Source organism: Azolla caroliniana, unplaced genomic scaffold (assembly GCF_043228905.1).
Source record: "Azolla caroliniana isolate FFs.n. ecotype wild unplaced genomic scaffold, voAzoCaro1.0.p SCAF_14, whole genome shotgun sequence".
Lineage (NCBI taxonomy): Eukaryota > Viridiplantae > Streptophyta > Polypodiopsida > Salviniales > Salviniaceae > Azolla > Azolla caroliniana.
Window position 1 is genome coordinate 18,626,086 of NW_028230449.1, and position 26,189 is coordinate 18,652,274.

At 36.6% G+C, this 26,189-nt stretch overlaps 1 protein-coding gene and 2 pseudogenes across 2 annotated transcripts; 1 reads left to right on the forward strand and 2 right to left on the reverse strand.

Annotated features, from left to right (window-relative positions):
- Positions 1-2,354: 2,354 nt before the first annotated feature.
- Positions 2,355-6,433, forward strand: LOC147855720 (chloroplast envelope quinone oxidoreductase homolog; annotated as a pseudogene). Its single transcript, XR_015530814.1, has 5 exons — positions 2,355-2,466; positions 3,873-4,038; positions 4,861-4,952; positions 5,238-5,461; positions 5,813-6,433. The product of XR_015530814.1 is annotated as a chloroplast envelope quinone oxidoreductase homolog (transcript).
- Positions 6,434-6,983: 550 nt separating this feature from the next.
- On the reverse strand, positions 6,984-23,874 carry SKB1 (SHK1 binding protein 1). The gene is made up of 23 exons (XM_087330446.1): positions 23,592-23,874; positions 20,807-20,906; positions 20,599-20,708; positions 19,237-19,326; positions 19,063-19,140; positions 18,782-18,891; positions 18,463-18,538; positions 18,293-18,379; positions 18,120-18,204; positions 11,884-11,981; positions 11,735-11,770; positions 11,578-11,646; positions 11,435-11,503; positions 10,594-10,647; positions 10,087-10,161; positions 9,846-9,938; positions 9,664-9,767; positions 9,542-9,590; positions 9,361-9,447; positions 9,167-9,272; positions 9,000-9,087; positions 7,739-7,832; positions 6,984-7,671 (listed from the first exon to the last, which is right to left on the reverse strand). The coding sequence occupies exons 1-23, from the start codon at positions 23,724-23,726 to the stop codon at positions 7,588-7,590; spliced, it is 1,977 nt and encodes a 658-aa protein (XP_087186572.1). The 5' UTR covers positions 23,727-23,874; the 3' UTR covers positions 6,984-7,587.
- Positions 16,144-16,476, reverse strand: LOC147855722 (uncharacterized; annotated as a pseudogene).
- Positions 23,875-26,189: the final 2,315 nt, after the last annotated feature.

Genomic DNA, 26,189 nt, shown 5'->3' on the forward strand with positions numbered 1-26,189 from the left:
CATATATCATAGAGATAGGAAGACCAATACCTAATTCATATATCATTGAGACATGATAAGTTGTCGACACATAATCCATACATAAATCACATTCCAAACATAAGCGGAGAAACGTTAGAACATATGGAAATTTAAACTACATGAAAGGTCGTGCAATTCCATTTTTGATATTCCAATATACAGGTTAACACTTGCAAATTCAAATTTCACTAAAATTTCCCCATACTTTGGTGTTGGCACGGGAGTCTCTACGTGCTACATAAATCATCAACTTTGCAGTCAGAAAAGAAATCACAAAAACATTAGCAATACAAACCTGCCATCAAATTGATATCAATGGATAAACAACGCATATTCTCCATGTTCACATTTTTTAGACAATACTCTAGCATTTTCTAACATAAACCCAATTTGAGAAACACATCCAATCTTCTAAAATTTGAGTTGAATGTCACAATTTTTGGGCATCCTAACTTGCAATTCATTTCAATCTTAACATATTCTATGTAGTATTTTTTATGTAGTATCCTAACCTCTTGGTCGATAACATAGCCTAGATACCTACTTGCATTGAGTAGAAAGTAAGAGAGGATATCTATGTAGTCTCATATTCTCGTAATGTAGAATATACATTTGTATTTAAGGAGAATTTAATCCGCTTTATTTTTCGAAGAAAAAGATCAATAATTACATTAAATCTGAATAAGGCACTCTCTGGCTATAAAATGAGGGGGAGACGACACATTTTGTTCCTTCTTCTAGTTTTGGGTTTTGGAAGTTTTTTGTTCTTTGATTTTGTTTTTTTTTTCGGGTTACTTTAGTTTCTTGGTGTCTTTTCTTCCCGACTCTTCTTTGTTTAGAGTTTGGCATTTTGGAGGAGGACCTTTGAACACTTGTTGTTCGTCTTTCGACATTTGAAGCTCGACTTCAAGATTTTGGCGTGAAGGTATACCGTTCCTTCACTTCTCCTTTTCGGTCTCCTCTTCCCCTTAGGTGGTTAAGGGCTCTCTCACATCATCGAACTCGTTATGTACCAACATAAAAGGGGAGTTTGGCTAGCATGTATACTGGCCGTTTGACGGGAGGACGGAGTGGTCGAGAACACCACTCCGAACCGAGGTATCGTAGCTATTGGAAGTAGTCACAATTGACAATCCACTTGACTCCCCATCACCAAAAGCTTCAACCCTCCCCTATTTTCATTTTTGATTTATTTAGCAGTTAATTTTTAGTTGCCACCATTGTAATCAATCATCTCAAGCTTTTTAACCCTATCTTTTAAAGGGATTTTCTTGCTTAATCTAGTGTTTTGACCTATAAAAAAAGAGAGGCTTCTTTGGTCTCAATGTTGTGTAAACCCTTTATAATCTTGTGTTCATAATATTAATCCAATGTTTTGACCTTAACATTGCGTGTTTATCACAGAACTATCGTTCTCTACAATTATTGTGTACGTTCGTGTCATAGGAGATTTAGACTTGTGGGAGCTTTTTAATCCCTTACGATGTGCCCTTCTTAGTCCTCGTGCCCTCAATAATCCAAGACCCTTGCGATCTTGCTCAAGTAGGCACACATGCGCGTTTATGCAATGGAGGGGCGAGTATGATGAAAAACTCGAAGCTATATATGTACGTGGAAGTAATAATCGAAAACACTTTGAAGTTTAATTGAAATACATAGCTTTTCTTTATAAACATTTTTAGTTGACATTCCATCACATATTGGGATTTGTTCTCTAAAGAGGACGAGAGACACATGCCCTCCTTCCCTCCAGGAGAACAAATAAAGAAGAGACGGAGTTGATTGATCATTGGGTCATGGCCACGTGTGGGAGGCTTCTTCTTTTTTCTTTTTCCCAAAACAGGTGGGAGCCTTTTTTGTCCATCGTCTCTTTTTCCGGAAAAATCGCATGTTTATTATGTACGAAAGTAATACAATAACCATTTGGTTAAGTGCGTGTCCACTTAAGTGTGTTTTCTTATGAAGGCTAGATTCCAGATTAAAAAAATGTCTACATTGTTTAATGATGAAGTTAAATCATGATCAAACCAAACAAACTATGTTCCGGACAATAAAAAAACAACGATATCATCAACAAAATTTAGATGTCTTTAAGTCTTTCTTTATATTCATACCAAAATCATGTGAGATCATTTGCCTACTATTTGAAAATGAACAGAAGTTTGTTCAATTTAGAATTGCAATGTTTGGAAACAATTGCTACATTCTGAAATTTATGTTACAATTATATATTGAGAGAACATGCTTTACATTCTGAAATTTATGTTACAATTATATGTATATTGAGAAAACATGCTTTACAGTATGATACACTCAAGCTCCCCATCCAATCCAATGCGGACCTGAAGCATATGATAAGTTTCTGTGTGTGTGGCTATGGCAAGCACCAAGCTCATGCAAGCTCTCCAGTATTCGTCCTTTGGAGGAGGCGCTTGTTCTCTCAAGGTAGAATTCGTACTCATTCTCTTAATTACGTTGTTCATCTTATGTTTTCCTTTCTTGTTCCTCTTCCGTCTAGCTCTTTTTCAACAGAGACGCTTACAGCTAGAAATCACTGTAGCGCTTCTGAAATCTCCCAGAAAACATAGTGTCAGGTGTGCTTTTTAATAGATATTACACACAATTGCTTCTCTAGGCTCTACGTTTTGTAGCAGAAATGGTAGAATGCTGCATTGTGGATCTAGAATGTGGCACTCTAATACGATGATTTTTTAATTCTGTGACACGCTTGTATGATGGTTTTAGAATCTGTTTTGAAGTTTCGTAGGGTTTCAACAGAAAGATATGCAATACTACACTGTAAATTTTTAACAGGAGAAACGATGGTTCTAGAATCTGGAAATAGATGTCCAGGGTTTCAACTTGAGATGATACAATACTCACTGTGATTTATGAAGCTTGAACAGCAATATGATCCTTAAACGAAGAGGGCTAAAGAAAACCTACTATCGTTACCTAATCAGAAATGCTACCAGAGATGTTTGAATGCTATGCTTTGCCTTTTCAAGTTTAAATAGTAATAGAATGGCTCTAGATCTATGAAGAAAATGTATAGTAGAAATTTTAACGAAAATATTAGCTAGGTTATCCTTGTCTAGGTTTGTGACAGCAAATGAATGTTTACGTTAGAAAATGTGATTTTGTTGCCAAAAAGATTTGGCTTCCAGGTATTTAATCAGAAACATTTGCTACTTTTACAGGAGAAATGCAAGAACACTATACAGAAACCGTGATTTTGAACTACGCAGAAACGTTGCTAGTGCATCTGTTATTTCTGTATAGGTTTTCAACAGAAAGGTTAGATTATTGTGTGCATACACTTTCTTAGTATATTTTTTCAGCGGAAAATTTACTTAGAAACTATGAACCCGAAATTCAAATAGAAATAGTTCTGCTGCTCTCAAGGCACACCTGAACTCGTTTTGATAGTATAGTCTGTTGGCAGAAATTTGATTTTTGTTTTTCCAGTTTAGATTTTCCACAGAAATAGTAGAATACAACCGAGAAACTGTGATCTTCCAGTTTAGACTGTGAAGGTAGCATCTCTTGTGTTTTGTGATACATTTATTTCTATCTGATTTATATACCATCTCCCTCTCCATAATCTCATTTATACTTTTTTCTTATGTTATGTCTGGATTTAGACAAGTTGTGAGAAAAATCATTTATGTGATCTCATTTCTGGCTGGATATGTTGGTGATTTAAGTAGCACATAGAGATTTCTGTTGCAACAGCACGTTTTGGTTCTCATGCGTATTTTTTCCTATTTTATGTCTAGATTTAAGTAAAAATGTTGTTCATGTAGCAGAAAATTCTTTCCTGATTGGACGTGTCATGGATTTGTATGTAGCATGTAGAGATTCCTGTGCCAACACCCAACACCCAAGGCTGGAGAAATCTTGGTAAAGATTGAAGCTGCGAGTGTTAACCCGGTAGGTTGGAAGATATTGTTGGATAACAGATATAGAGGGGAAACTGGGCCCCTTTCTTGCCCTGTAGACTTCCATATATCCCAGGTATCCTTTATTTGGAATACATGGATTGTGTATATATGTTTGTCATCACTGCATTATGTTATGTCAGTCCTGCACACATTGGGAGAGGAAGAATTATTGTTCTTATGGTTATTTTGTTTCTATAAATGGTTCAACATACTTTAAAAGAGGCAAAATGCATTGCCCTTGCTCTCTAAGGCATGCAATTCCTATTTATGTTGATGGATGGAACTACGAGGGTACTAACTCGTGTTAACTCAAGGCAGAAAGCATGTGCTGCTATTGGTATCTATGGGGCATATTGAATGAATTCATGCCAAGGCAAAAGACAAAATTCATGTGTTGCTTCAGCAGGTCTATGCTGACATTATAAATATATTCCATGAAAAAGGCAAGAGCTTTATGCGATGTTTGAGTGTTTATTAGATCTACTTGCTTTCAGCATATATGTTGAGTATATCATATAAGAACGTTGTGTTGTACACTAGTTATTTATGAGGCTAACGTGCTTGATTGAAGCTTCACTCTTATGAACTTAGATTGACTTGAAATGGATAATCAAGTGTATGCTAGGCACAAGGCAGTTGACAAAATCTATGCTCTCACTTCTAACAAAATCTCTAGTCTTAAGTGACATTGTTGCCTATTAAGGTTGGATTATAAGCTTTGGCTCCCTAATCTCTATCAGTGTCATTCATTCACTTGCCCAGATCTCATACTTTGATAGATGTCTGCATTGAAATGATTGAAGTGTGTACCTGATTTTCCAGGAAACATTAACTAGTTTTTTATACCAACAACCAAGTCATTATAAATTAATTAGGTTTATTTGATGTTTTTCAGGAACGGACATTGCAGGGGAGGTTGTTTCAGTTGGTCCTGGAGTGAACACATTCTCAGTTGGAGACAAAATTATGAGTTTTCTTGATCTCATGGTAATGTATTGTAAATGAAATCTTTAAATTTTATCTTCTTTGCTAGCATTATCTTACGAAAGGCGACGATATGGTTGTCAAAAATGAATGTGTACAGCCATTTGTACTGATCTCAAGGACGTTAAACATTAGCCCCATCACTTTTGGCTTGTATCTGTGTCCTTATGGTAATTAATCAAGCTTGCCCACTTGGATGCAACACCATTACATTTATAGAAGCTTGTATAATTTGTAGTGGACATAGAAGGCAGTACTTGTTTCTGATTGGCTATCTTTTGTACCCAGAAAGGAGGTTCACTTGCAGAGTTTGCTTTTGCTATCCCCAAATACACTGTGAAAAGACCACAAGGGGTCTCTGCCATAGAGGATGCTCTCTTCCTGTTGCTGGTATGTCTGCCTTATAAGCCATTCGTAATTTGAATGGACCTTGTATAAAACTTGATGGAGCAAGTAAAGCCAATCTTCTCATTACTGCTGCATCAGGTGGTGTTGGCACATATGCCATTCAGGTTAGCATATCACTTCAATCCAAGCTACATTTGGCGCCCTCCAGCGAAGCTTTAGTAGCCTATGCAAATTAAAGTTCTCAATGTTTGTTTCACCATACAAGCTACTAGCTAGACACATACCTTAAAAATACAACAAAAAGAGAATTTTAACTAGTTAATGCTGTCGTTAAAATCTGTAATACTTTTTTATTTCTTTGGTTTTTAGGTGCCAGAGAATATAGGTGTCACAATGTTAGAGAATATCATAAAGTGCCAGATGGTAACACTATAAATTTACAGAATAGCTCTAAATTCGAATGGGATTTGGGTATGATTTATATCTCCAACAAAGATGTGGAGGAATATTCTTAGATTGCAAAGCTTACTGGGGCACACATGACAGCTACCTGTCAAGCGCGAAATATCGAACTACTAAAGAGTCTTGGCGCTGCTGAGATATTGGACTATAAAATGCCAGAAAGAGACACCTTGAAGATATCGTGCGACAGGCATCCCATGGTCTAAATTTAGCTCTAACCTCTTGCCTAATGGCAAAGTTATAGACCTTACCCCAGATTTCAAATCAATTATATGCACAATTTTCAAGAACACCATTTTTGAAGCAGAAGCTTGTTCTTTTCATGCTATCACCAAATGCAAAAGATTTCAAGTTACTGGGTGATTTGGTGAAAGATGGGAAATGAAGAACTATTGTGTATTAACAATATCTTTTGGCAAAGGCAGAAGAAGCATGGGTTAGAAGTATAGCGGGACATTCTACAGGAAAAGCAGTGAACCTTCAAGATGTTTGGAAGTAGAGAACGAATATGTGTAAATGTTTGTAAATTGGCTTATCCTAACATTCTTTGTGAGTTTTTACATAAGGTGGAATTCCAGGATGTATGCAATGAAGGTCCTTAAATGGGAGCTTATCAGGTTGATTTCCTGTATGTTTCCAACAAATTGTTGAAATGTTTCACATAATTCATTCTTAGGTGTTCTATGATATTATTGCATTTACATTTTTAATGTGTTGGTCTTCCATCCTAAATTCATTTTTTAGTACATACTATGTTGTGTTGGTTTCTTTAATTCGTGCTTTTCTTTGATCAATTTAATACTATATCTTACCTTTGTTCAGTGCTAAAAATACTCCATGCATAAGCAAACACTTCATACCTACGATTCATTTGAAACATTCAAGCATATGCAAACCAATCAGTAGGCCCTGCATCCTATGCATTAATAGTGCTGACATTGGATTTACTAGCCTGCCAACAAAAAACAGTAATTCATGAATTTCATACTTACAAACAACACAATGCACATTCCAGCATTCGGTACTCATATTGCATCCAATAACCTGGTACTAGACAAATGATATACTAGAAGTAATAGTAATAGACAATCCGAGAGGTTCAGTAATAAAAAAACATTGAATAATTATGTTAAATGACAATAGAGCTTCATACAGAAAGAAAGTTACATTAACATATATTCCATTGAAGTTGCAAACCATAAGCTTGTTAATAATCAGCTTGTTTTGTACCAAGCTTGTTAAATGTCTATGGAATTGGTCTTGGTAAAATACTGCAATAATTTTGCAAGCAAATAAAGGGCAAACAATAGAATGCTGCCAACAATTTTATGCAATTTGGAGTGAAATGCTTCTAATTGGAGCTTGGTAGCTCTAACCATTAATAACAAAATGACTTATGATTGATGATTTATAAAGTCTTATAAAAACAAGTGTAGACACGCATCATCATCCATGCATTTAAGTAAGTGAAGAGACTTTCCATGGCATTGCATTCCCAGAAGTGAGATACACTTTCCACTTTCTCATCGTTTTATCCACCCTGACAGAATGTTGTCTTGAAAACCAACAATCCCCCTAGGATCATGTCTTTAAAGCCCCCCCTTCCCCCATTGCATTAATGAGCTTTGCAGCACAAACCGTCTTAAAATGGCTGTGAACCACTCATATGTGCTTGTCATCTAATCGAATCAGAAAAGACTTCAAGGTCTTTCACAGACAATGACATTTTCTCCAGCAGGGATGACAATAAATGGCCAATACTAGAAAAAACTCTTGTTCAGATACCTTCTGGCCTACAGCATATTTCTATTGTGCAAAAATAAGTGTTTCATAGCCCAACCCAATAAGACCGACCATTTGGGTTATGAACTGGAGAAACATAGGGAGCACTGACTGCCCACTCATACCACACCTAAAACAAAATGCAGCAGTTAATATTCATCACAAGGATACCAACAAAACAAAGAAAATTCCCTTACCTTCGATGGGCTAACACATCGCCAAAAGTGAACCTCCATTACACTCCCAGCAGGGACATAAATTGGCTGCCTGACTGGGAAGTATATTGCAAACCTACAGCATAACGGAAGACAATGATCTCTTCTTTATTCTACAAAATTCTGTATTACTGTAAAAATTGATGCTTAATTTGTGTTTATAACTAATTCGTACAATTTAACAGTGTGATCAGTGACATTCGTTTCCGTTAGCAGCTTAAAATGAACCAGCAGATAACTGCTAACTTGTCTATGCAGAAGATGACTCACCAAAAGAATGTGGGAGAAACACGCGAGTCAAACTGGTGCTTCACAGTGTCACACGATATACGATCATGCTAAATGTAACTCAAGAATATCTTTTAGAACTTTACTTGCTACAACCTTGGGATTCACAATGCTTCCAATAACTACAAATGTACATTATCACACAAATATGTCATCCTGCCAAGCTAAATGTAATCAGGAATATCTTTTAGCAGATTGGCAAGTAGGAAAGATTGTGGATGATCCAGGGGAAGAATAAGATTTCAGTTTTAGGTAGAGGGAGGGAGGGAGGAGAGAGAGAGAGAGAGAGAGAGAGAGAGAGAGAGAGAGAGAGAGAGAGAGAGAGAGAGAGAGAGAGAGAGAGAGAGAAACTAAGCAGTAGCACCAAAATGAACAAAAATAAGTAAAAATCTTATACTTTGACTTTATAGTACTTTTACGTTTTTGGTATTTACATCTCTACCCACGGACTTCCTCACTTGTTTTGTGCTGCTCCCCATTTCCACCTTCAAGATCCACAATGTCTCCAAAAAGGAAGGATGAATGTTCATAATCAAGGGTATATGTATGTGATGCATCTTGTGGTACACAACTTCATTTAGTGTCAGCATATGGCTCTGGATGCCTCTCATAAGTGTGCATTAACAATTGATACACAAGTCTGCCATACAAAATGCTTGTACCGTGAAGTGTGCATGACTAAGCGTACAGATACGCAAGAAAATTTGTCAATTGAGGGTTTGAAAATTATCCGTATGTTCCTGGAAGCTAATACCTTCATTAAATGCTCAATTTTACATTTGATATCAGAGGGGGAGAAGAAATCCTTGATTTGCTCAAATCCAGTATTCTTTGCATATTCAAGGTCTGCCCTTCTATATCGTTTTGATTTCTTGAAATATGTGAGTAAACTAGAACCAGAAATTTATATGTGAGTAAACTAGACGAAAGATTCACAGGCTTTACGAAAGATTACCAACTGAACATGTCTGGTGTGGCTGTTGAAGGTTCAATGCCTAGATGAATGTCCTTATAAAGTACAGAGTCAAAATACCCAGCAAATCCTGCATTTGAGAGCATTAAGTTTAAATCATAATGTTTAATCAAATTCAGTACATTACGAACCAAAAGCTTTGAGATTACCATGCACTAGAGCTGAACCAGTATCCCCAGAAAATTCAAAGATGAGCTTCTTATACCGTCGATTATCTTGATTTGCAGCTCTGTTTGGATGTGTGAAAGTGAAAACCTAATTTTTTCCACCATTAATTTTGGACACTATCAATATATGGTGAGAAAACACAGAAAACTGAAGTATAAATAAGACAAGTTCTCACTGGCTGTGGAGAAGTCAAATTTGACACGCTGTGGAGCTTAACTACATAAGCTGTCTCAAAATGTGCGAGGTCATTATATGATTTTACCTGAAAGAATGTAAAGAGCACTTAGTTTTTCCTCTATAGGCAACCCTATAATTGGCAAGTGCTACAGAAAACAGAAGAATTCAGAAACTCATACATCTTTATGAAGTTTAGAAGCAGTAATCGGTGCAAGAAAACTTGTATACCTGTAGATAAAGCTCCATAATTAATGGTTTAATTCTTACTAAGTAAAGAAACAAAAATAAGAATCTTCCTCACTCGCTAGGTATTGAAATACCATCGTCCTTGAGAAATCGTTGTGCACCATCTAAACATTCAGGAGAGAGTTCATTGTCACCAAAGGATCCAAGCAGCTCACTGACCTGCACACTAGAAACATGATCCTCTTTCCTTCACCAAAACCAAGACCCGTTCCTACTACAGAGAACAATAATTCAGACCAGTATATCTGCCTTCTCAGGTGCATTCCAACTGCGCATATCAGAAGAAACTATCGTGACGATATCTTGCCATCCTTCAAGCTTTACCAAATTCTGTTAATAACAACCGAATTCAAATTTTAATAACTGTCACATTTACATCAACACTTTAAAATTACCTCCTCACAAAGTATTGAAATCTCAAAAGCCTAAGAAAATAGAGAACAAACAGATGATCCTATAAAAAAAATGCCAGACTCACATGAAGTGTGACAACTGCATTTGGATTCTTTTCGACTGCATAAATGCGTAGATTTCTTCCAGTTTCTTTTGCTGCCTAAAAGTTTGAAACCAATGTCTGAAAACAGCACATACTACAATAATAATAATAACTTGATACAGAATAATTCAATGTTGTACGCCATCATCTTCTGTGAGAATAATACTATATGCCAAGATTTGCTATACACAAACAAAAACCTCGAGATGTTACACATTTCATTACTGCTGGAACACAAAAATACTTCATATCCTTTGTTTTGACAAAATTTGGGTAATGTGTTTGAATCTTTGAAGAATTCTGCCAGCTAAGTTGCAAGATCAAATATATAATTGTCAGATATTACAGTTTAGTTGGTAGGCACCTTATTATGCTTAGCCGTTTTAAGACACAAACACAATATACTTTACCAATATTCAGTTACTCAACCTATTTTGTTGACAAAGCATTTTCAAGATCAAATGTTTCCACATAATGTGGTATACATACTTGTAAGGACGCACGGACCAGTGGCCCTCTACCAGCCCCAACAACCATGAGCACCTGAAACTTTCAACTATAAGAAGTGGAAAAATAAATTGAAATATTTACTGTAAAAAATCTCTACAATTGTTACATAAGAAAGTTAGATCTCGTAAGTTAGATATATAGAGATGGTAACATAAAATGTACAACAAAAAGATTATTATATAATAAAAGTATGATCAGTGTATGTCAGCAACTATACTCTTTAATCAAAAACAACTTTCATTCATGTTAATGTCACTGACGATGTCATTTGAATCATCACCCATTCTCAATTTATTAATCTACTAAAAATTCTATAACCATATAATCTAACTGATAGTAACTGAGAAATAGTTGAGGAGAAGATATCAATATAGCATCTCTCAAAGGTTTTGCACATTTACAAGAACCAGTAAATAATCCCAAATCTTAATACTTCACTAGTTCTAGCATTTTCTCATATGCATCGAGTATTAATAAATTTGGAACAGTGTTTTAATTATGTATTTTCATTTATCCACCTTATTCTGATCACTTCCTCTGGGCTCCTCTTCACCCTGCCCCTTTATTTCAAACACTCCTTCCCATGCCCATTCATATTCCCTGCTATGTGTATACTTCACATCTATATATGTCACAGTTTATTCAAATACCTTCGGTGGATGAAATTTGAGTAACCACAATTAATAGAAAAATACCCCAAAAAGAACAGAAAATTTATAATGGACTTTCCTTATTCGATATAATTTAAACACATTGTATACACTGTACAATACCACATATGAATATGAATATGCATAGAAATGAGAAACAGAATCCTCACAATGCATGTTGTAGAAGCACAATCATCAGATACACGATCCAGAAGAGCTGCATGCACAGCCTTTTGGTACTGTTAATCAAATAAAAACGGAGTTAATGTGGAGATCCCAAAATCATCTACAAAAAAAACCACAACAAAATCACCTGAGAATACTTTGTCGTATCTTTTTCAAACGTCTCATAAGTTTGGGCCTCTAAGTTATCCATAAGGGGCTGGAAATGAAAAATTCATTTTCAGAGTGCCATAAAAACTAATTCTAAGGCAATTCAACTATGAAAGAGACAATGAAAAAATAGAAACCTGGAGGGGTGCTTGCAAAAAATCCCGATATCCAAGCTAAAAATACAGCAAAAGCACGGTTAGAAAGATACATTGTTATCTGTTAAACAATTGTTATATATATCTTACTGTACGTGGAGGACTTTCTACCTAAACTTCAATAAGCTTACCTCAAATCTTTCTTGTTCACTGATAGGTGACATTTTGCGATATAGATGTCCAACATACTCCAAGTAGAGCTGTAATGGATGTTTTTGTAAAACTCCCTCTGTACATAAACTTTCTTTTTTAGTCTCCAAGCAGTCAAGTTGCATATAAAGAACTCAGATAACAAATTCTAAATAGATATGGCAAAGCCAAATTATCCGACAAATGTAAGCCAAGAAGTAGCCTGACACATATTCAATCTGAAACTTCTTTCTCTAGTGAAATCCTGGGAACTTTTTCAGAAAGTTTAATACTATTTTAATGCTCGTCTGTTTTTCTTCTAGGGTAAAAGACTGATCAAATACTTGGTATATGATCCATTCCATCTCGAAATTCAGTTTTACATCTTGGTATTAATATATTACTTTCCACGACAGAAAATCAGGATATGTTTAAGAATCTCCTCCATCACACCTAACAAGATGGGGGGAAATTTTTCAAGTTGATTCTTTCTTTAATACGTATTATGAACCTTTCATATAGCCAAATTTGACTGTTGTCTGAACTCCTTAACCCATATATCTTGACTGTTATATGAACTACTTTTAAGATCAAGTTCTCTCTCATACAAATATAGATCAGTAGTTAAAGGTGGGATTCCTCGAGTCATTAGAGTACAAAGAACATGTTGGGTTCTTGCTTTGAATCCCAAAAAGCTTTACCACTTTAGGGTTCTAAGAGTATTTTTAGACAGGGGGAAAAAACCTCCTAAAGAGGGAAAAAATGCCCCTGTAGTCCTAAGTGTGTTCACACACATCATTGTCCTAAGTGTGTTCACACATTACTGTCCTAAATGTGTTCACACATTACTATCCTAAGTGTGTTCACACATTACTATCCTAAGTGTGTTCACACACATCACTACCAAAATATGTCAACAAATCCCCCTTGGGAGTGATGCGGTGAACAAGGAGCTGACACTCATGGTTAAACAAGTGCCAAGCTATGTGGATAGAGATGAATCCACAAATGGGATTAGGCCTAAAGCTTTGCGGAAAGCTTCAAACTTCTCCTTAGGCAGAGCCTTTGTGAAGAGGTCTGCAATGTTCTCCTGCGTGGGCACATAAGCCAAACTGATCTCTCCAACGGAGAACCTTTCCCTGACATAGTGATAATACACCTCAATGTGCTTAGTGCGAGCATGGAACACAGGGTTCCTCGCAACTGCAATTGCGCTTTGACTGTCAGTGAAGATGGTGGTGGCAGAAGACTGACCAACACCCAAATCAGCTAAAAGGCGTCTGAGCCACAACTGTAGCTGTGAAAGCTGCCCTATACTCAGCCTCACAACTAGAAGTGACCACAGTAGGCTGCTTCTTGCTCAACCAAGATATGCATGAGCTACCAAGCATGAAGCAAAAACCACTTGTGGACACACAAGTGTCATAACAACCAGCCCAATCAGAGTCAGAAAAAGCATGCAGGTCTGGCGGTAGTGATCCCCCCTTGGGATAAAACAACCCAAGTGACCGGGTACCACTCAAGTAGCGAAAGATGCGCTTAACTGCCTGCCAATGCTTAACTCCTGGGCAATGCATAAACCTGCTCATCTGAGAGACAGCAAATTGAATGTCAGGTCGGGTTATGCATAAGTAAATCAAGCATCCAACTACCTGCTGATAAAGAACAGCATCAAATGCATCTCCAGCATCATGAAGACTCAAACGTAAACCTGTCTCCATGGGAGTGGCAATAGGTTTACAATCTTCAAGGCCAAAACGCTGTAATAATGTGTCAATGTATTTCGATTGACACAAAGTTATTCTACCATCAACTTGCATGAATTGAATGCCCAAATAATGATGCAAATGCCCCAAATCTGACATCTCAAAGGAGGCATGCAAATCAGCCTTAAAGTCAGCAATATGCTTCTCATTGGGACCAGTAAGCAACATATCATCGACATACACAACCATGATCAGAAATACATCATCAGCACACTTAACATATAAGGTGCTTTCAGTTGGACTATTCTCAAACCCAAATGCAATCAAATAGGCATGTATCTTTTCATACCAAGAACACGGTGCTTGCTTCAAGCCATATAATGCCTTTCGCAACCTGCACACTTTGTGTTCATGCCCTTTTTGCACAAAACCACGGGGCTTGGATACATACACTTCCTCATGAAGATCACCATTTAAAAATGTTGTTTTAATGTCCAACTGATGTACATTCCAACCACGATGAGCTACAATTGCACAGATGCTACGAGCAGTAGACATACGGCAGGTGGGAGCAAAGGTCTCATCAAAATCAATGCCTTTTCCTTGGGTATAACCTTTCGCAACAAGCCTAGCCTTATACCTGTCAATTGTTCCATCAGGTTTACGCTTTAGCTTATATACCCACTTAGTGCCAATAGCCTTCTTGCCAAGAGGCAAGTCACATAAAGACCATGTACCAGTCTTCATAATAGCCTCATATTCTGATTGCATAGCAGCCATCCAATTTTCTGAATTTTGTGCTTCATCAAAAGAAACAGGCTCACTCTCATTGCAAAGACTAGAGGCAGCCATTGCATAACAATCTAAATCAAAAGAAGCACTATGATAACTTGAACGAGTACGGTATGGCAAAGGAAAATCCAAGTTACTGTCTTGCAAAGTCTGCAACAGTCATCTAGGCACAGTCTTTGCCTCCTCTATATCAGCCCTCTCATTAATAAGTGCATCATGTAAGTCTGCATCAAAAATAGAATGATCTGCATCATTATGAGTAGCTTCCAAAGGCTGAGAAGGTGCCTCAAGTGGGTCAACACTTAATTGTCCACTTGTAAACAGAGGCAACAAAGTGTCATACACATCTTTGGAGCTAACTGATGTCTCCTTCGTACATGAAAGAAGTGGCTGAATTGCATCCTCCACAAAAACATCACGGCTAACCAAAATGTGTTTAGATTGTGGATGATACAGACGATAGCCTTTACTTTCAGAACTATATCCGACAAAAATACATTTCATTGCTTTATCATCCAATTTTTTGCGTTGTTTAGGCACTAATGCATATGCCAAACAACCAAAAACACGCAAATGAGCAACAGATGGCTTTTGGCCATGCCAAGCTTCATATGAAGTGATAGAGTGCAGTGCTTTAGTGGGACACCTGTTAAGTACATATGCTGCACACATGACAGCCTCAAGCCAGAACTATGTGGTAAGGCCTGACTTTTGACCATACACCTCACCATTTCCATGAGTGACATGTTATTTCTTTCAGCAACTCCATTTTGTTGAGGTGTATACGGCACTGTACACCGATGTTTTATCCCATGTTCAGCCCGAAATGCATTAAACTCAGAAGACATATACTCCCCCCCTCGATCAAAACAGAGGGTGCCCATTTTACATGATGAAAAATTCTCAGCCAAAGCTAGAAATTGTTTGATGCACAGAAACACTTCGGACTTTGCCTTCAATGGATATACCCATGCATGCCTAGAAAAGTCATCAATGAAAGTCACAAAATAAAGATAGTTCACTTGTGCAGACCGTTCTAAATGGTCTTCCTGATTCATATCAATGTTTTGCTTCTACGCTTCGTTTAATGATGAAAGGCAATCCCAATGCCTTATCATTTGAGGAGCTAGTCTCTGTTTTGTTACAGGAAGATCAGTCTAGGCAAAACAGGTCTATTATGCGTGTTGCAAATCAAGCTTTCCTAGCTAGTCAAAAGGGCAAAGGTAAATGGAACCCTTCTGCTAGCAAGCAATGATTTGCTAATAATTCACAAGTGAATGAAAAAAAACAAGAGCAGAAACAAAAACTATTTTACAAATATTGTAAAGGAATTGATCATTTTATAAAGAACTGTCCAAAATTGGCTGCAAAAGAGGCAAAGAAAAAAGAGGCAGGACTCGTTGTTGCAAAAGTTTCTGCACCAAAAACAGAGTCTGCAAAGCTTGTGCAGAATGAAGAATGGGCATTTACTACTGTTTGTAGTTTTGACCCATCTTCACCTGAACAATGTATGTCTGTTGTACAATCAGATGTTTGGTACTTCGACAGTGGGGCAACCAAACATATTACCTCGCAACGCAATTTCTTCACTTCATTGGAGCCCTGCCCCTACAGGGAATACTGTCACATGCGCCAACAACTCATCTTATCCAATTATGGGTGTTGGTAAGATCATTTTGACTATTGTTGATGGTAGTCCTTTCATCTTGTCAGATGCTTTGTTTGTGCCAGGGATCAAGAAAAATCTGTTGTCGGTTTATTGCAAGAGCGAATATGGGGAATAATAGCACGCTTCACAGACAAAGCTATCAAAGCATGTGCCTGAGCATCTCTGCCATCCCAACGAAGTTGCTCTGCAATTGGTACAACAAAAACTGTAGCATGGGCATCAGCAGGATGCTCAACATCCTCGACAGAATTAGTACCATCAGCATTTGTATTCTCAACAACAGGACGTTTTTCAGCCCCTTGAACCACATTCCACAACCCCTTTGCTACTAATACATGGCGCATCATATAAGCCCAAAGAGGGTAATTTGTTCCATCCAGTTTATCCTCAACAGCAAGCATTCAAAATACATCGTTGTTCTCAACCATGGCCGTGGACTGAACACGTTTTGATGTAAAAAATGGACTGCTGACGGGAATAACGTACCTCTTTGACTTAAAAGATGAACAAGTGAAGAGAAAAGGGAAGCAAACCTGATTTCTGAGGGTTATAAGAATGTCTTGGAAGACTCAAGGAGGCTTTTTCTAGGATTGAATCGACTTGGAAGCAGAAAAAAAACACAACTAAAACTGCGCAGAGAAAGAAAGCACACAGAAATTTGTTTTTTCAACAGTAGAAAAACGCCACCACAGATGGCACAGACGGACTGCATATGAGAGCCGTTGTGTTGCTGCTCAAATGTCGTTTTGTAGCTCTGATGCCACTGTTGGGTTCTTGATTTGAATCCCAAAAAGCTTTACCAGTTTAGGGTTCTAAGAGTATTTTTAAACAGGGGGAAAAAACCTCCTAAAGAGGGGAAAAAATGCCCCTGTAGTCCTAAGTGTGTTCACACACATCATTATCCTAAGTGTGTTCACACATTACTGTCCTAAATGTGTTCACACACATCACTATCCTAAGTGTGTTCACACATCACTATCCTAAGTGTGTTCACACATCACCATCCTAAGTGTGACACATCACTACCAAAATATGTCAACAGAACAACTCCTACAAGGTGCTTTTTATTTATGAATATTAGTTATACATATTCATATATAAGTTATCAATCATTGACCGGACATCCTAGGGATACACCTCCATTTACTAAACATACACCCCCTGAAAGCACTGTTCTCTCTCTCTCTCTTTTCTTGCTCGAGCTCAAGAGACATCGGGAAAAGTTGTTGAAGAATACAGCCACACAAGCTCATCCACAAAGAACAATCACAACTTTCTTTAGCTCCATCACTCCTAATACTAGAAGTCAACCCCAGGATACAGAAATGGGATCCAGACCAAGATATAACAAAGGGTTATGATTGATCGGGCAATGGCAATTTGCCGTGCACATAGGCCCCGGCCCCATGGACCACGACCTTGACACCCTTGTCATCGACAAATAAAAGCCATTATCTCCCGCCATCGTAGGTGCTTCCCTCGCTTCAGAGACATTTCCATTCTAGATCGACCTATGATAGAGATCTTTCGGAGACAAAAGCTACAATATACCTAACTTGAGAATCTCGCATGTGCCAAAAACCAGATTCTCTCGTCTCTTTTCTTTTCATCTTATTTACTTTTATATTTACTGTGTAATATTTACTTTATTTTGATTTGTTCTCAAAGACGAGAAAACATTTAAGATGTAATCTCTTATTCGGTCTTATAGGCCATTTTGGCCTCTTAAAAGACGTTAATATATCTTTCTTCTTTCTTCTTTCTCTCTCTGATCTTATCAGTATAAATAGTAGAGTATTGTGCTTGTGTAGGTTCTATCTAACTATGGAAACTACCTTTCTATGCATGCACTTCTTTGATCACCAACAAATTGCAATATTTCTTTGATTCGTTTGAGGATCAAAAATCGAAAAAGGTGAAGGGAGAGAAGAAGCTCAAGGGTCAAGAGAGAGTGAGTTCTTCGCATTTGGATCATAGACAAATCCAAAGTTCATTGTAAGTTAGTCTTGGTGGTGTTTTTTCTTTCATAATGAGTCCCTAATTTTATTACATCATAATTGATAAAGGCTACCTCCGAATCCATTTCCAACATTTGGCTGAGATGCCTCAACTTCCATTCCTTCTACCTGGTGAAGGGTCTCTCCCATTATGATAATCTATGAAGAAGCACATTTGTTTAGACCTTCAAAATTGGCAATCATCAAATAAATAACAACTCTTGTAAAGAACAAAAATCCTCTTTACCTGCACAGAATGGTCAAAAAACGTAGCCAACAAATTTTGGTGGCGCTTGGAGAGGCAGGGGTATCCTTTTTTGTTTGTCAAAAACGCCTGGAACAATGTTGAATGTTACAAAGTCGGTCATATTTTCTATACCATGAAATAAGGAACCAATATATAGCTCATTAGCATACACTGGTATGTAATATGGCTGCTTTTACAGGTTCTCCTATCCAGCGTTTGAGTGATCCTGGTGAAGGTAATGATGCTCTGCAGAAAATCAAATGCACATACCAAGAATTAGGATGGATAGATGCTATGCGTTGAGCTTTTACCGTTGACCTCAAGTTTAAGCTAGAACCTCAAGTATGAAACTTCATATATGAGAAAGTTGAATGATCTTATATATAAACCATAAAATGCTGTTTACTTTGGTAACTAAGTTACATTACAAACCAAACAGAATCATTTAAATGGACACATTTTTACACACCTTTATCAGCATTTACTTACGTGATATCAAGAGCTACTGAAAGATGACTGTGATGTTCACAAAGCATCCGGAACATATTCCACCACTCCCATGAGTCATTTACTGGTTTTCCTGTAACAACATCTCTTTTCTGTTGCAAACATAAACAAAATCACATGTTACAATATGTGCACTAGATTTTTTATTTCATACTCAGTTGCAGAAGCATTAATGGGCTGCACCCTTATCCAATAACATCTCAAGATGGTACCAGAAAACTGGGAACAGCGTGTAGAGAAAAACTAAGAGAATAATGACTCACTAAAAACATTTCATCCTCCCTTGGAGTTCCCTCAGCTTCCTGTAGTTCTGGACTTACAAGTGGTATCCTTAACCATAGCTGTAAAATGAAAGTAACTCCTTCATATTGTGCACAAGAGTGTAAATTTCTGAGGAAAGATTCAAAGAAAGCAACTTCACAGGTCTCTGAATGCACCTGCATGTTTGTCAAACCCTGTAAGCTTTGATTCACACAACGTGCATAATTCCCACAACTTAAGAGTGTCGGAGTTGGTAAAAGGCAAGCCTGTATGAAAGGAAATGAGAAGAAAAATACACAAACATAAAATGTTATAAATGTAAAACAGCCTGCTTTATTTTTGTTTAACAAACAAAGCTTCATATTAATCATACAAAAAATCATCTGAAATGTCATACGCCCTAATTTCTGAAAGTAGCACATCCTGTTCTCCTGGTTGGCAACTATATCACGATGGTCATCTAAATTATTACTATTTTTGTTGTTATACGCACTTAATGACAAATCTGTCCAACATATTATGATGGTGTGGGATATTATCATGTACTGATATACACATAGCTATAATGGATGTTGGAGAAACTAACTAGACTCCTTGCTTGACATTCAATTTGTACAATAACTTTACATAATCCTGCTGCCGCAAAAGGAAACACGAGTGAAACTGTTGTTGTTCCTACCTTTTGAAGACATATTCCTTTGTAGAGATTACGGCGAGAGAAATGGTCCCGTATGAAATCCTCAGAGTACATTCATTTTTGTATTTTGTTAGATACCTTAGATTTTAATGGAAACATAATAAAATTATATATTTATAGAATCTGTTCTTCAAGCCATCAAAATCTTATGTACCAAACTATATTACATATTTTCTTCCAATACTTGACAGAAACATAGACAGAGAACTACAATTTGTTCTGCAATCTGCCAAAAGTTTATGGACTAGGAGATCACCAGATTGTTTTCTGAGTCACAATATGTATCTCCAATACTATAAAAATCAGGAAAATAGTGAATCCAAACTATGACTAAAATATACAATTCTTACTCCAAGAACATTCAGCACTTGAATCATATTTGTAGACCTAAAGTATTTATTATTCCGATTAAAATATATCAGGTAGCACATTCATAGCCTTCTTCTCCTTCTCCCAATTCAGTATCTCCCACCCCAATGACCAATCTCATCATCAGAACTGATAGCTCCCGTTACATTACATACAGGAAGTTTGAAACAACCTTAGCAATAACTGTTGAGAAAACCCAACAAGTCCTACATGTAAAGTACACCACCTTATCTAAGTCCAGACACTACCAGCTTATCCACACCCTTCAAAGATCACCCTCCACACAACTTGGATGAGGGGGAGATACTCACCAAACTAATGGACCATGTAAAAGTAACCGCCTAAAAATTATCCAAAAAAATTGGTAGAATAAATTATTCAGACTCTACTCGTGTATGATTAATAACAGTGGTACAAATCTCTCTAAATATTGATCAAATAAAAATACTGTTAATAATCCCATCAAATATACCTGTAATGAAAGATGGGTTGCCCAGCTCAATTCTTGTTTTAGAGTAATTTCAGCATCAGATCGAAGAATATCATCAGATGAATCCAGGTCAATCCAAGTACTAAGTTTTCCTGCATTTAATCAAAGTTAAATTACAAATTTGCAAACTATAAAACATAACACTATAAAAACAGAAACCAAGATCAGCTATAATACTGTAATAGTATACCAACAACATGACTACTCCACTGGGCTGGAGTTAAAACCAAATCTGAACCAGCAAATGGTGGTATTGTACTCTGTTGGCTTGGTCGGTATTTTGGATCAGTCTGCATAAAGCAAGGAACAAGGACACACACACACACATATTAAAAAAAATTGGTTTACAAAATGTGAGAAAGGAAAGTGATACAGAGGAAGGGAACAAATCATAAGAAACTATCAAACAAAATTCAACATAATTATTGACGGAATATCAGAACAAAATTAGAGAGAGCGCAATCCGATAAGAAACAAAACGTTTTGGATACAGATATGTTTTTAATCATCCAATATGTTTTAAAAATAATTAAATTTAAATCTGATAACAAATAAGCTAATTTACTCTATAGCGATTTCTATATTATAACAACTAGCAAGGAGACTGTTATTACAACACAATTTAAGATGAATAACCACAACAAACTCTAAACTTCAAAATTCCAGAGGTTATAGAAAGTTAGAATTGTTGGAGGGTGGCAGCTCCAGCCCTGCACTCTCTTTCATATTTATTATCTTTGTACTACATTCTCTCTTTTCTCAGATTCTTCTCTCTCTAGAATCTGCAACTCTTTAAATGCCTTTTCTCTCTTCTACCTTTTCCAAGATATTCCTAGTTTTTTGTACCTGTTTGGTAGTACAAGAGTCACTTAACTACCAAACAGCCATTTCACCCACATTCCCCAATTTTGTATAAATAGGCTATACCAGCCTCTTTTGTATAAGTTTTTCATTTTCTTTTTTGCTACTTAAAACAAGCTCTATTCCTTGGCTGTGTCTCTACTCTTTGCAACCATTTTTTCTGCTGCTGTCTAACAGCCTTCTCACAGCTTGGCTGTGCCTATTTTGTTTTAAGTCTTCCGCTGCTGCTATTAACAGCTTTTCTCACAAGAATATCCCTTCCAGTTATAATATCTACAGAAGAAACAATGCATAGAATCTTAAGCATCACAATTTGATCTTACGGCAAAATGTGGAAAAGAGAACGGATTCGATGGACAGGTTATAAAGTTTCAAACATTTCCACATTTGGCTTAATATGTGCTTCAAATTTTACACCATAAATATGCTCTTAAAATTTAAGCTTTGTTCTACTAAAAGATCGAACTACAATCTGGATATATAAATTGCAGGTTGAATTAATTCCATAAATACAAATTCATTGACAATCACTTAGAATATGTACACTGAAGAACTTCCGTAAATATTTTGGTGACGCAGAAATATTTGAATAGTTCAAATCCAAAATTTTCTAGGAAAGATAAGACCTTCACAATAAGAAATTTTAAAGGACAAAATTTTTAGTCAGAACAAGGACAAACACATTGCTCTGAGTTTGCACATAAAAATAGCATAAATCCAGCTCCTATTTAGCAACCTGATATAACTGACATAATTAGGAATGAAAAGTCTTTTTAAGAAACGTATCCTTGCTTTAAAATGACGAAGTTATTTGAGCAACAGTTAGCCTTGAGAATTTAGATTCCAGAATGATAGATCTTCTTGAGCAAATACACAAACTAAGGTTCCAGAAAGCAGTATAAAGTTAAGAATGATATAGCTTCTTCATGAGACTCACAAAGATCAGGACCACAATATACATGATAAACATGTAAGCATTGGAACTTGAGAATGATAAAGCTTTTTCGATCAAAAACTTACTAACCATCGACAAATTAGAACTTAAGATCAATAGCTTCTTCGATCAAATGCTTACTAAACATTAAGAGACTGAAAGCCCCATAAAGATTGAGAAATGGCATAGCTTCTTCAAACAAATGATTACAATTCAGGGCCAAAACACCGTTGCTAAACATCCACAGGCTGAAACTTAACAAAATTTCTCAAACCAAATGACAGAGCTTCTTCAAACAATGAGTACAATTTAGAGCCACAACATTCTTGCTAAACATCCACAGACTGACACTTAATGAAATTTCTCCAACCAAATGCTGACTAAACATCTGAAAAACTTGGGCTTAAGAATGATAAAGTTTTTTTCAATCGGATGTTCCGCAATTAGGCTCTAAATGGTTACTGCAAACATACAAAGTCGAACTCAGGAATGCTGATGTTTCTTCAGAAAACACACAAGTATTATGTCATGAAAAGTTTAGTAACCATCTCAAATGGAGTTTTACGGAAAATCTGGTAAGAAAATGACAAAGTTTTGTCAATAGATGTACCTAACTTAAGATAAAAATGCTTTAAACATAAGAAAAAAACTGGCAATTAATGATAGAAAGGCTTCTAATATGCATATACTAAGTTCCAAATATACTTTGATAAACATTGTATACACTCAACCTTAAGAAGTGGCAAAGCTTTCCTCAACAAATGTTCATGATCAGGGTCAAATTGATAACTGAACATATACAAGCTGGTGTTTCAGCAAGCACTATAAAGCTTCAGAAGCATAAACCTTATTCAAAAATTTGAATAGATTAAGGATAAATTATACATGTACTCAAACTTAAAATTTGATCAATCTTCCTTAAAAAAACTTGTATAATTTAGAGTCGACACATTCATCTACGAATTGGAGCATAAGCGGGCTCCAGAAAGAGTCTTACTTAGGAAGTGCACAAGTTAGGTCAAAATGCTATCTATATACTCATTGAAGGATGATAGAGACTTTTCAGCAAATGTTCACAGTTAAGATCCAAAACAGTGCTTAATCAACACCTAAAAACAGGTAACAGAAACTGAAACTGTAATCTTTATCTTAAGGGAAAAGAAAGTTTCTTTACACGCACCAGGGGAGCAACAACGAAATCAAAACCACCAGAGAGGTTCTTGATGAGAGATGAATGTATATCATCATCGAAAGGGATCTCTACTCCACAGTATCTACAGTCGCTGTTATCTCCTACTCGCTGTCCTAACGGCATCGTTCCTCTCTCTCTCTCTCTCTGTGTTTCCCTGTGCTACACAACAGAAAGAGCAGCTATGGAGACGGCGAAGAAGAAGAAGAAGCAGCGACAAGTTCTCTTTTTATTGTTCGAGTAAAACCCCACATGAATTTTTACAGAGAAAGGGTTTTGTTTTTGTGTGTTTCGTTGTTTTAATGATGAGAACTTAGAAGAAGAGAAAATAACAATACATTCACACATTTGGGTCTTAGAAGACATTAATATTTCTTTCTTTCTTTCTTTCTCTAGTATCTATGCTCTCTCTCTCTCTCTCTCTCTCTCTCTCTCTCTCTCTGGTAAAAGCACACAATTATATTAATTGTATGTAAAATCCACTTAGTTACAAGTTACAACACTTCTTAGTCTCCTCTACCTATCATATGCCTGCCTATGTAGGAAGAGGGACGTCCTGTAATGCCATTAAAAAAACTAAATATGCATTTGAGGAAATGACCACCCACATGCTCTAACATCCAAAAATTCCACATGAGAATACCTTTCAGCTTCTTTATATAGGCTTTCACCCCATGTCTATCTATTATCAAACATGAAAGCATTACGCATATTCCAATTGTGTTGTAGACCCCAACAACATAAAAATTGGAACAATATCTCTATCTCATCATTTGAACCATTTTGAACATATTGAGAAAAAACCCATTGTTGACATCTCAAACAACAACGCATTAAAACTTGTCAAATGTCCGATAAGTACTTCCAAATGGTACACCCTATAGGACATTTAATGAACCTATGTGTACTATCCTCCAATGGAACGGTGCAAAAGAAATAAGTGTCAGGCCCTAGTCCTCGTCTCTTTAAGGCCGACCCTAACGAAAACCCACCAATCATGACTCTCCATATCAATACCTTTGCACGAAATGGTAGATGGGAATGCCAACCACGTTGTAATATTTTCCACCACCTTGCATCTGACTTACAAACATTCCACAACTTCGTTGCTTTAGGAGATAACCAAGATAATGATGCCATCGCATGATGATACAATATATCTGTAGTGACCTATAATAAGCGTGTATCATCTTGTAATCGTCAATCCACCCAATGTGCAAAATTTGTTTTCAATGGCAAAGATCCTTGCAACAATGGTATATCTTGTAATTTCTCCCAAATAAATCCATAATTTGGGGGAATACATAACCATCGCTTGGCATCTTCAAAATCTGACAACCTTTGAGATTCATTATCAACCACATCTTCTAAATGTACAATCCTCAATCGAAATAAATGATTGAATTGAGATCTCAACTTCTCTTTCCCATGCCAAAACAACATTCGAGAAGAAACAAGCAATTCATTTTGTAATGAATTACAATATTCTCGATCACTTGATGGTTCCCATTCAAAAGGAGGTAATGCATCTTGCCACGACCTTATCAAATGTTGTCCACATACAGAATGTCGAATCTTTAGAGGAATACATCCATTGAGTAATGACCACCGGGATGCTTGAATCTTTGTTTTCCCGTGCACCAATCCTTCATGCTCGATAATAATATTGCATCATAGATATCCATGGTTGATCTTGTTGACATATATGTCGTGATAATGCAAATCTACGAGTCATCAAATGCCTTTCCAAATCCAATATTGTTGCACCACCTAACCTTTTAGAAGTAGCCAAATGGTCTCATGAAATCCATGTAACTCCCATCATTTCGCCCTTTTGCCACAACATGAACCGAATAAGTTGTAGCATGTTTTGTAATGCCTTTTTAGTCTAAGGTAGTAAAGGCAAAAAATATAATAACATGGGTATCAATATACATTGCACCACTTTGAGTCGTACATGAAAGGGCCATAATATACATAAAGTCCTTCAATTTACTACCAATCCAATCAAGCAATTGAACATTTGTAACATCAACACCCAATGGATAACCCAAATGTCGATAAATTGATCCTCGTGTAAACACTGACCCTCGCCATCCAAAACATTCTAAATTACTCTTTGTACAAGAAATAAGGCGAGACTTCCTCCAATTTATATACAACCCTAAAGCCTACTTGCATACTCCTTTCAAGATTTTCTTTTGAGGCTTGTAAAAACATAAAAGAATCATCAACCAATGCGTGTGCCACCAATTGTCCACCAGAAGGAATGCAAAACCACAATATCACCACTAGCCACAATATTTGACAACATTACTAACAAAGTACATGTAACAATAACAAATAACAATGGGCTTCGTGGACATCCTTGCCGCATGGATCTAGAAAGAAACACTTTCGGAGTAACTCCACCATTAAGCATCACACGCGAGTTTGCTTTTTTCCTTAGGAAAAAGATAAGTCGACACATACGAGGACCAAACATCTCTCTCTCTCTCTCATATTATTTCGTTACTTCATATTTTCGATCGTAAACATAACGTGTTGTGTGTGTCTGCTCGCTTGATTTTGTGAATAGAGTCTTATGGA

What these genes read in the sequence shown, in the direction of transcription:
- SKB1 (XM_087330446.1), bottom strand. Translation starts at nt 23,726, where the DNA reads ATGCCGTTAGGACAGCGAGTAGGAGATAACAGCGACTGTAGATACTGT. An exon ending in TTTTTGACCATTCTGTGCAG is followed by an intron (nt 18,205 to 18,292) that starts GTAAAGAGGATT and finishes GCTTCTTCATAG; the next exon opens with ATTATCATAATGGGAGAGAC. An exon ending in TTTTGCAAGCACCCCTCCAG is followed by an intron (nt 11,647 to 11,734) that starts GTTTCTATTTTT and finishes TTTCATTTCCAG; the next exon opens with CCCCTTATGGATAACTTAGA.